Source organism: Zootermopsis nevadensis, unplaced genomic scaffold (genome assembly GCF_977971745.1).
Source record: "Zootermopsis nevadensis isolate Lab colony 2312 unplaced genomic scaffold, Znev_1.0 Znev_ptg000011l, whole genome shotgun sequence".
Taxonomy (NCBI): Eukaryota; Metazoa; Arthropoda; class Insecta; order Blattodea; family Termopsidae; genus Zootermopsis; species Zootermopsis nevadensis.
This window is the reverse complement of record NW_028259143.1, coordinates 489,538-501,380: the sequence shown is the minus strand read 5'-3', so window position 1 is coordinate 501,380 and position 11,843 is coordinate 489,538. Positions and strand designations below refer to the sequence as shown.

Sequence of the window (11,843 nt, the reverse complement as noted above, 5' to 3'; positions counted from 1 at the left end):
GTGAGATGAGAATCCACACATAAGTTTGGTCGGGAAATCTGCAGGGAAGATATTGCTTTGGATACCAAGCGCAGACGTAGGGGACGATAATATTAATATCAAATACGTTCTCCTTCTTTGATCCAGGTATTATTTTCATAACTTTGTATTCATACACTCTGTGTTATTCCCTTGGGGGTCAGAGGCCAAATTTGAGACCCATATAAAAATAAATAGAATTAAAATTTCATATATTTTAATTTCTGGATTTTTTTGGATGATGGACATTTAAAATATTCTGAATTGAATAGTAGAAAACATTACCCGAAAGTAATCTTAACTTAACTTTAAGATGGCTGTAAAGAATTCGAAATTCTTCGTTGTTTACAGTTGTTTTCAACAGTCGTAAGATACTCTTTTGTAAATTCAGTAATATCTGGAAGATACTTACCTGGGAATTTGGACTGCTTTTTTTGTGTGTGTTTGTGTAACAATTATTATATGAGGCATGGAAGCAGACAGGTTAAATATTCGTACTGCAAACTTTAACGGGAAAAAATAGCTAGTTCGTCTTACTTGCATTTTAAATTATCAGATCTGTCGACTAATCCTTTGAAGCAAAAGCCCATCTAAAGAATTCAGTTCTTACCTCAAAGAAAACACAAGACGTCACCTTTACAAAGATCTGTTGGTTAATTTATTAAATGAGGTAATCGCGCTGTTTATTCTCAGAATCATACAGAGCCCATAAATACAAAAATGAGGAATTGTTTATTAGACTTTAAAGGATTTTAAAGAATTTTGTCTGTGATATGAACACAGGCCCCGCTAAAGTAAACCCACATTTGAATGCTGTTATAACTCGGTGCCTCGCCTTCCGCCAGCGATCGCTTGTTGTTTGATTTCTCATTGTACGTAGTATATGGCATTCTGTGCGTCACTCACCGCTTGCTTATCGCAGTCAGAGCGACCGGTTTTACAAATCGTGATGGAGCCAAACGAGAAACGTCGAGTTCACGTTTCAAAGAAGTCAGTCGAAAACAACTATTTACATAACACAATGACATGAGCGCTCAGTGAAGTAAGAAAAGGCAGCGATGGAGGGAGAACATGAAAGATGGAGACAAACAAAGAAGGAGGTGCGAAGATTAAAGTGCGAAGACGAAGGAATGAGCAAGTGAATTAAGGAACAGTTTTGGGAATCACCCTGTATTTCTATGTCCTTCGTAACGAAACTAACGAGTATGTGATAGGTGGTGTGCTTTCGTTTGTAAATCAAAAATTGATGAGCGGATCTTAATCAAATTTGGTGGTTAGAGTCGACAGTAAAATTTGTGGGTCGAATGCGGACTCAAGTCGAACTTTGAAATGTTGGTTCTTGGTTCCAATTGAGACAACAGATAAATACGAAGAGGACCAATGCTGTGCTGTCAGCCTGCTTAATGCCCTGAGTTTCTTAACACACTGTACCGGGTCTCTTTGGCTGGACTTCCCCATTATCTCATGCAGATGAAAGATACAAAGATGCACGTACGTGTGGCAAGGTCTGTCTCCCAGTTTCGCTGGCTATGAATCAGATGCATTCAGGGTTTGAAAACGAGCAGCTCTCTTTACGTTGGAGCAAAATGTTTTACAAGAAGTTTCCCCACCAAATTTCTGTATGCATCCTTGTTGTCTCCCGCATCTTAGCCATAGATTTCACTCTCCTCTCTGTGGTTCCTACGATTTTGGTTCGATCGTCTATAAACGCGTGTACGAGCTCTGCGACCGGAGGACGTCTGCGATGTGGGTCATTGTCAGCGAGCGCGTGGTAATTATGCCTCCTCCTGTTACTGTAAATTTTTCTGAGAGAGGTTATTCGCGAAGCCTGTCACGCCAATGGGAAGTGACGAAGGCCGTGTCGCGGGTCATGGCACGCGGTGCGCGCGCACGAGCGCTCGTAACGTCGTGTGGGCACAATCTGGGGTCAGGAACGTTCTTTTGTGCGGCAAAGCAGGAGCTTCTGAAAGTTAAAAGGGGCTACATTGCGGGCAGTGTCAGATACCTGGGCATCAAGCCATGGAGGGATGGGTAGGGCATGTAGCACGAACTGAATATAAATTCATACAACATTTTAGTCAGAACTGCTTGAGTAAAGAAACCATGTGGTAGACCAGGAAGTGGATGGGAGGATTGTGGGATGCAGACGAGATTCTTGAGGCTCTGAAAAGCCTCCACAGTCAGGATTTTGTGAATACGTTACTGAACTTTTGGGTCCTGTAAAACGCGGGGAATCTCTTCGCTAGATAGCCTAAAACCAGTTTCTGACTAACGACTCTGCTTCGTGGAGTTAGTGGTTTTAAACTCTCTTGTTTGACACGTTTATTCTGGTTTTTAGCACAACGAAGGACGTATTTCGACATGCATAATGGGTGTTTTTAGATATTCCATTTCTTGCTTAGCATTTAATTAACATTTTTCATACTCTTCGTAGAGTTTAAATATTTTAATCTTGGTTCGTGCGTAGTGCAGAAATGTTCTCATTAGTGCACAGAACTGATAAATCAAAACGCGTTTTTCGCAGTTCCTGCTCAGGCAGTGTTGTTACTTCTGCCATCTGTTGGGCAGTAGCTGCTTCTTCTTGACTTGTGCTACCATCTTCACGTCGTATTATTAACCATCTTAAACGAATTCACAAAATAGTCCATCCACATTGCTCAGAATGTGAAGACTTGCTCTGACTTGTAATTGAAACGGGTAGTGAAGTGAGTTAAGAGTTGGCGTGCATCAGCCGGCCTTGGTTGTGCAAAGCGAAAAGCCATACTAATTAAGCGAAACTTAGCGTATTTTCAGCCCCAAGGCACCAACAACCTTAGCGACACGGAGGACTTACTTAGTGGAGGTGCAGACCTCTTGAATTCTTTAGTTCATGTTGGGTTATGCATCTCGAGTTCTGTAACGCCAGACTTAAAAGGAATTAGTATCATTTGCAGATGCTTAGCTAGACTCAAATGGAAGCAGCTGACCTCATGTGAACCCAGAAGGTTCAGAATGTCTAAAATGGTTTCTGTTCTGTTGAATCGGATTTCTGTCATCAGCGAAATGGCGAAATCTGTTGTAAGAGACCAGGGTCACGAGGTTTCAGATTCTCAAGGCGGCGGGTGTGTGCTGGGATGTTGCGAAGTGTAGTCTGGTAGACACTGACCGACGTTTTACAGGAGGTTACCTCATCGCCCTGATGATGAAGGCAGTAGACACTGCGCAACATCCCACAAGACAACAAATTTCAGATAATGATATAATGATAATGTCATTCCAGGTTTCAAAGATAAAATGGCGGCTTGATGACAAAATCTTATCCTTAATAAAGTACTGAATTCTGGTCGGCGAGATGAAAGTAATGTCTGAAGACGAAATAAAGGATTTTTGTTTTTCCTAAGCAAATTTCATTGCGGACGAAAGAGGCGGTTCTTTAGCCCAAATCCTCGAAGCCTGATTTTCGCTGATGTCGAAAAAAGTTCTTCGTCGCAACGGGGAGAAGACACAGGTTTAGTGGCGGCCCATCCATAAGAGCTGCAGCACCCGCTATAATTTTTCAAAAATTGAAACATTTATTTTTTGTAACACTTTATTTCCTCTATATCATCATTTTAATATTGCCCCTTACATTGTCATTATCCACTAATCGGCTGAACTGATACTAAGTGCAAGGGCGAGGATTGTTATCCGGCTGCAAGGATTTCAAATCGGCTATCCGGTCAAAAGTGAAGAGCGCGGTCCCCGCAGCCGGCTTATAGTTAACACGCCTGCCCTGTACCGCGTGTTGCAGACTGGATTCTGTATCACAAACTGTTTCGTGGTTATTGTTAATGAGTGATCAATAATTCTGTGTTCCGACTATTTTTTGTTCTGATGATGATAATGAGCAAAGGAAGTGTATAAAAGTTACGGCAAATTACTTTTTCTAAATGGTCCTTGAGTGAAAAAAGTGATGTAGAAAATCATGGCCGTCCTCTTCCGGACTTACAAACAGTTAAAATATCGTCGAGCACATGTGGGTTTTCTCCTGATGTAAATTTACTTTTCATTTATTTATATTGCTATGTGTTGAAATAGTATTCTGATTTCCCCCCCCCCCCCCTTGCGCAGCACGACAACTGCTCAGACTCACGAGCCGCCACTGCACATTTTTCAGAACATTAATTTTAAGAGAGAAATGTCGATAATGAGGCAAGAGACAAATCCAGAGTTATAGCTTCTGAAATGAAATTCACGAGTTCCTAGAAGCAGAGGCTATGCTGGGATTCCACGCGTTGACAAACTGCAAGAAACAGACGTCTAGAAACAAACAAACAGACAAAGCAGTACCGAGCACGTCCGATAATTTCGTGACGGCAAAGAACGAGACTGATTTCTCATAAGACACGGAAGTTTCTGTGGGCAGGCAGATCGTTATGCGTTCTGAACACCAGTTTGTCTGCAGCCTGGAAATGTTATTTTCAATTCGGTGTCTTGTACAGCTTTTTTAGTGTTTGAACACGCACGAACCTCAGAGTCAGTCCGCGTAGCCCACGGACACCGGCACTGAGGATTGTGGAATATTTTGTGTGTCGCATCTACACGAATGAATTTTCAATAGTTATGGAATTATCTAGCCTAGTAATTTATATAGGGTCATATTCTATCCTTACGTTATTTCGCATATGCAAAGAATCATCATCACATCCTAGCATACACATTTCATAACTCATGTTGTATAATCAGTTCAGAACCTCAGTTTAATGGCTTCAGTGCTTTCCTCACCTCAGAAGTTCGTACGGTCTTCAGGTTGGCTTATCTTTGACAGAACACTAAAGGTGACAATATCGAAAGTTCTCAAACATTTTCCAGATGCTAATTTCACTTCATTTCTTCTTTTTCCGCCATCTTGTTTATTTCCAAGAAAGCACACAAACACCTTGTACAGCTGTCTGATTAGTATCGCGGTTCAGCCATGTTAGAAATTACAGTGACGAGAAAGATATGCATGGTGGGGAAGGTTAGTGAAACGTCTGTTCCTGAAATGGAATGGTGATTGCATTTGCTACACTGCGAAACAATTGAAGGCTGTGTCACGTGGTACTGGCTTCAGATGTAATGACTGCCACGTGCCTCGCGACCTCTACAGAGCTAATGACGTAACACACCGCTTATTCTTAATTTATCTGAGCCTCCTTAGCCAGATGTCAGGCCGAAATGGTACATAGAGAACTGCATCCGATCTCACGATTTTCGCTTTGTAATTTGCAAGTTTCAATAGTCGTTACCTACTCAGTTCATAATGAAGACGCATTTCAAAAGTTGACATCACGAAGTTGCTTTATTACGTGTTGTAAGAATCATTCACGTAATGGACTATTGCATAACGAAGATCGCTATAATTAATGCTATTACTCTGCCTCTGACACTCATCGCCCTGACGATGGAAAGAAAGACGTTTCGCTGCAAAGTTCTGCTACGGATGTCGTGAGGAAAGCGATTTACAGCAATTTTTGCGAAAGTCGAAAGTTTCGTCCCGTGGGGCTCAGAGGCCTGTCCGTTAAATAGAATGAGACATGCGCATTTAGAATTGCAAAGGCAAAACTTGTTTACTGTTTTGTGAATCTTAAGTGCAGAAAAGAAGAAGAATAAGAAATCATAATTTATTGACTATTAGGTATGACATTTTTGTGTGCTGGGAAAACCGATTAATTAATTTTATAGATAACTATTCGTAATACAGACGTCATACATCGACTGACAGTTTAGCTGTGAGCGAGAACGACGCGAAGAAGTATTCCTATAGTAAAACGGTAATCAGCTTTGTGCTCTGTGCGCATGGGGCAGAAGCTCCTGATATATTGAGTACACAGTCGCAGACAGCCAACAAAAGACGGTCCTCAAGCTACTGGATTAATCGCAAGTTTGACAAGCTTACTTCATAAAATGCGTGATGTTACAAATTACTCTGGGGACACAAAGAATGCTTACAAAATTTTGCTGGGGAAAACCTATGAGAGAAATTCCCACTTGAAAGATCAAGGAATTTGTAGGATGGCATGAAGATTATTTTCGATAAATAAGAAGTCAGTGCAGGAAATGGATAGAACTGGCTCAGGATCGTCTTTGGTGGCGTTCTTTGATAGCGGTGGCAAGCCTTCTGGTTCTGTTACCGCGGTTTTACCACCAATTCCATAAACCATACTTCCTCATGAGAAGCTGGTAGTCGCTCAGCTACTCAAAAAATTCTCTTCCTTTTACAGATCCTACCAATGCGTGCTACATGTCCCGCCTATCTCGTTCTGTTTGATTTGATCATCCTAGCAACATGTGGTGAAGAGAGCTCTTCGTTTTGCAGTTTTTTTTCCAGCCTCCTGCCACTCTATCTTTCTTAGATCCAAATATTCTCAGTTCACACATCCTCAGCGATGATGGAGGCAGTAAAATCCTCCGAAACGTCGGCTAATATCTACCAAACTTCACGGTGCAACATCATTCTTCTTCATGCTCGCCGCGAGAAATTGAAATCTCACCAGGTGAAATGATACTGGTGATTCCGCTGGCTTCTTTGGACAGCATGGCACAGTGGCCTGAGAGGCACAGCCCCTCCAACCTGCGTCGTGCCTGTTTCTGGACAAGGTCGGTCTGGGGGATGACAAGGTGCGCTGAGGTCTTCGAGTAGTGCAGCTGTTGTTCACCTGAGTGCGCTTTCGTCGTGCGTCTGGTTGTCTTCCTGAGTGAATGTGGCCAGTTGACTTTAGTTAGTGTCGAACGGTGTTGCCATGACGATATCATACTCTGCAGAGGTCGCAAACAGCAGTAGCTTCGGGTGTTTTTGGCGGATACTATGCAAGTAAGTGTTTTCACAAACGGCTCTGAAGTTATCCGCAGTTGAACTGACATTTTCTTAACAGCTGTTAGGGACAGGTCGACGTAGTATCAATTATTTGTGGATTCTGATACGAACTGATTTAGTGACTTAACACGAGTTTTAGAGCGGTAATTAGGACAGAAATTATGGAACTGTTAATTTCATATGTACATTTACTTCATATCACTTGAAATGCCGATATGACAAATGGTTCTAGAATGTCATGTTGAAGTTAACTGTTCATTTTCTTGTCGACAAAGTGAAATCACTGGTGCAAGTTTCCTGAGTCAGATTTTTATGTCGTGAACAGTTTGAAGTGATTCCTTGTGACGTGTCTACTTGCAGTGTTTGTCCGCTGTTGGATGAAAGTCGCAATTCACATTTCCTGTTTCTTATTAGCTGAGTAAGAAGTTACTTAACTGGCTTCAGTCTCCCATCATCTCGATTAATGCGCCTGAAAATTTTACAGAAAAATCAGTTCACAGCACGTGGATTGAAGGGTGCAGGTAGATTTTGTTTCTATTTCTATGTTGCACTTGGTTCGATTTTAAATAATTCCCATGGAACTTATGACAAGACCCAAGAATTATAGCCAGTGTTTTGCGTCAGTCCACTTTTATCGCTTCAGTTGAAATTGTCAAGTATTCCGTTACGTCATTAATTTTAGCCTTACGCATTCCGTAAGATAGTCGACGCTTTGAAGCCAACACTTACGTAAATAATATTTAAACATTCAAAGAAAACACAGTTCTTCACCTCTGCAAAAATCAAAAGGTTGACTCTGTATTCAGGAAACAATCAATGTTTATTTTGAGACTCATACACGTAACCCACAAATACTCTGTGGGCAAAATGCAGAGCTAGGTGGTTCATATAATTACCAGTCGGATTTAATTGGTTAAGAGTAGCAAGCACCACGCTGTATAGGGGAGTGGAGGAGAATTCCACGTCACCAGATGGAGGGGAGTGGTCAGCTTCACGCTCCACCCGTTTTGTCTCTTGCCCCCTTCCGGAAATAAACCTAGGGTACCTTCGGAGTGTCTTTATGGAATTTCCTCCATCAATTCATCCCTCTTGGCATGTTAAGTGAACGAATTTCGGGATGCGACGCCCGAGGTCCTGAATTTCGAGGGTGTCGGAAAAATGTAAATTAACGTTATTTCCAATGATACAGTTTGAGACTTCATTATTTGTTTCCAGTTATAATATCAGAATTTCGCGACGTCGCCATGTTAGTAAGGATTAATACATAATTAAACGTTTCTTGCTTGGCCTGTGCCTGTGTGTGTCAAGCTCCAATGTTTTGTCAATTCTCGCTTTGCAACAAGACAAAGAACAAGGATTTATGAGCTGATGGCACGGAGCACCTTATGGTCTGTGACGATGTTACTTTGACGGGCGAAAACATGAAGGAACTGTACCAGCGACTATCAGCTTCTCTAGGACTTTGTAGCAGAGGGAGAACGTAAAAATCTTGTATTGTGTGTGTTTGTTTATGAATAAATAATTCTGATTAATTGCGGGGAATTGTGAGGTCCTGGTGAAGATGTCAGTCGTGATATTCTCTGTTTTAACGTCTTTTGGTCAATTTTAATGGAGGCAGTACGTTCCTCCGAATCGTCGGTAACCAGAACAACATCGAAAGCAATCCGGTCGTTGCTAACTAGCCTATGTTCTGATAGTTATTGTTATTTTAATTTTCTGAAGCGTTTTCTTAATTGCGTGCCTGTTATTACTTCGTAAGGGTCTATCTCGATTATCGGAATCGATATTACTCGCAATGCGGCATATTTGAGAAGACAGTTTGTCTAGGTGTTGTTGGCCACCCCTGACTCTTAGCCGTGGAATGTTTACGGCCTCTTAAGCTTGCATTGTGTAAGGTGTGAGACCACAATGGATTTCGGTTTACGACGAGGGTTATGAATTACTGAAACGTTTCTTATGCCGTGTGCTTAAGTGCAGTGATAAACGGCGAGCTGCTGCTTTGAGCTAAGTTGTTCTTGGCTTTTATTTATTCTTGCGATGGGATGGTGAGACTGTCTGTGGAAATGAGCCTTGGTCCATTTCCCCAGATGCTGTGTGGCGGAATAACGCAGGCAGGGTAAGATAACCTGTCCCGTGGTCACTACGTCCATCAAAAATCCCACATGGACTGACCTGCCCGGGGTTACGCGATAAGAAGCCAGCAACTAACTACGTGGTTAACACGCCCTTTCGTAGCGTTTTCCTTGGAAAAGAAGCATTTTCTCTGAATTTGACCCAATTGAATTCAGTCCACACCCTCGCATCCTGTTCTAGAAGATTCATTTTAATATTATCATAACACCGGCGACGAGGTCTTCTAAGCGTTCTCTTCCCTTCCGGTTTTCTGGCTCAAATCTGGTATGCAGTTATCATCTCTCCCGTTTGTGCTGCATGTCTTGCCAATTTCACCCTGCTTAATTTCATCGTCCTAATAGAAGTTTCATTTTAAAATGGGCATTAATTTCGCCTCGTGTGCTGAGATTACTTTCTGAGGACGTTTTAATTCGACACACGGACGTCAGGTGTTGCGAATTGCTTTATTTATGCATCTAACTAAAAACAGATATGCCGAGATATTTGAGGTAGTAGGTCAGGTGAAATGGTTTGGAACACCGCAGAAGTTTTGAGCTCTCTTCGCGGTTATTTTTTTATCTCGCAAGAAAAGGTGATGTTTGTGGTCGGACACGTAGGAAGTCCATTTAGAAACAAACTAGACATCACTCAAAGACTTCATTGCTATTACAAGTACGGTGTTTTTATATATGTAAAGTGTTCTCCTCTGGGAGCTGCAGGAACTGCGAAAAACGGATGAAAGCTGTCCACAGGACCGACGGCATTGTACTCGGCGTTATGTTATAAAGCTGCTTGCATCAATGTCGAAAGGAAACTTGTTTTATTGCTTTCAAGCGAGAACAGATTTAGAGTTGCGGGTCCCGACCAGGATGTCTTGACTTGGAGAGTACGTGGCATTTTACAGTCACTCCGGAGAAATGACCTTGGCGCGTAATGACGAGAGAGGGCCACTATTTCATATTCAAACCAAATGAATAGTGCGAGAGGCCAACGCTCGTAGTTTCAGGTTAACTGAGTATAGGTGCCTATTTCTTCCTGTTTCCCCCGTTGCTACCACCAGCAATATTAGCCTATTGCTACGTGTACTATCGCTGCCAATAGGCTGTTAGCACAAAAAGAAATTCGTAACAAATTGAATAAAGTAAAATTCACGCAGAAGGACGCGGAAGGTGAGATATGATAAGGAAAATTATGGAAAATGTCGTGACAACAGCAAAGACCATACTGTCACATTTTATCTGTGTGACCTGGAAATACATGTATTATTATCTAAGCCAGGATGTGTGTAGGGAGCCATGTTGTATGGGACTTTCAGCATTGCATTGCATTTACGGGCGTGTCATTAACTTCCTCTTGAAGTATATTAATAAGTATCATAATTATAGTGCAGCGTTGCAGATATGTGTGATACTAATAATCTTCCATTTTTAAATTTAAAATTATCATCAGTGATTGAGGTTGCATCAACACTTTAAGAAATATTCGAATGATGTAGAATTTTGGTGCGCCATTAGGAAGTTGTTCAGTACTTTAAATGAAAATGGCGATCAAACTCAGGTCTTATGAAAATGTATGGACCACTGTTCTCTGAGGGTTGCAATCAGCCTGACATTAAATTTGAAACAAGTTGTGAGCATGTGGATTGGATTCATCTTGACTCTGAGCAGGGTCTCCTGTAAATATTCTGTGTTATATAAATGGCGGGGTATATTTCAAATGGCTGAACTACAGTTGGTTTTTTAAAGTACACTTAATCGTGAAGTGAGTGTTGTCTGCAATGAATATCTTTGAGATGCCTAACTCCGATGCTACTCTACACACGGACATGATAATGTCGTAGTCCGGCTCACGAGTTGAGACACCCAGAGCGAATTTGATTGCATTATAGTAACATGGGTTAAGATGACTTTGCTTCCTGTATAAAACCAAGATGGGTGGCTTGAATAAAGTGGGATTCAAGGTCACCCGAGCGTAATGAGTGTTATTAAGGACTCAAACGATGATTGCAGATTGTCCATTACAGTGAGACGTGGTCGTGTTGGATTGTGTGTGTGTGGAACAATACTGCTGTACAGGCGTGAAGGTCACGTGATGGCTGCAGTGTTAATCGCATTACAATGGCAGGACATTATCGTGTTGGGCCAAGTGGTGGCACTCAGTTTTGGGAGATCTCTGACGACTGCCCTCCTTCCAGTTCTTCGACTTCAGGATTTTCTTAACCCATGTTCGATATATTTAGGCGATAACTGGTAGAATACGTCCCTTCCCAGAACGATCTGTCATAATAAATTTTTGTATTTTCCGTAATTCTTGTGATATCAATGCCGAAATAGGTCTCGAACCTCGTCCTTTTTAGCTTTTGTTCCTCAAGATTCCCATTCCCCGCCTTCTGTGGGTCCCAAGGTGTGTTCACGAGGCCCACGTGGATGGGTCCACTCCACACCTTCTAACCCTGTCTATTATAATATTACCCTCCCACTTACGTTTTTATTCAGGTTGTTCAACCAGAATTTTGTACGCGTTTTTCATCTTCCCATGCACATCATCATCATCATCATCATCACCACATCTCATTCGCCTTAATTTGATAATTCTCTTCTTTTGACTGTTCAGATAATTGCTGTATGCTCTTCACTGATGTTTCGGAGTATCGTAACTCACTTGTTTGTACAATCAAGATGTTTATCACCAATTATCCTGTATGTTCATGATCTTGGTCCACTCATTTTTATGAATTAATTTAAATAGATCTGTTTTCATAATGTCTACCAGCGTTCAAGAATCATAAGAGTTGACAATTAAGAGCGTGTTTGTGAATAAATATGTCGGTGATTAATAAAACCGAAAGTTAAGCATTGCTTTGCGTCTGATGTTAACTTTTTCATTTACGGTTCTTAAA

General features: G+C 41.5%; 1 protein-coding gene across 2 annotated transcripts in view; it reads left to right on the top strand.

Moving 5' to 3' along the window:
* The window catches only part of Best2 (bestrophin 2), a 66,459-nt gene that overhangs the window by 5,572 nt on the left and 49,044 nt on the right, over nucleotides 1–11,843 (top strand). The window contains exon 1 of one of the 2 annotated variants that reach the window (XM_022081122.2): nucleotides 6,665–6,829. The exons of the other annotated variant lie outside the window; for it this stretch is intronic. Coding sequence (XP_021936814.2) covers nucleotides 6,759–6,829 — 71 coding nt within the window. The 5' untranslated portion in view covers nucleotides 6,665–6,758. Of the gene's footprint in view, nucleotides 1–6,664; nucleotides 6,830–11,843 lie in introns of those variants that run through there. 2 annotated transcript variants of the gene reach the window in all.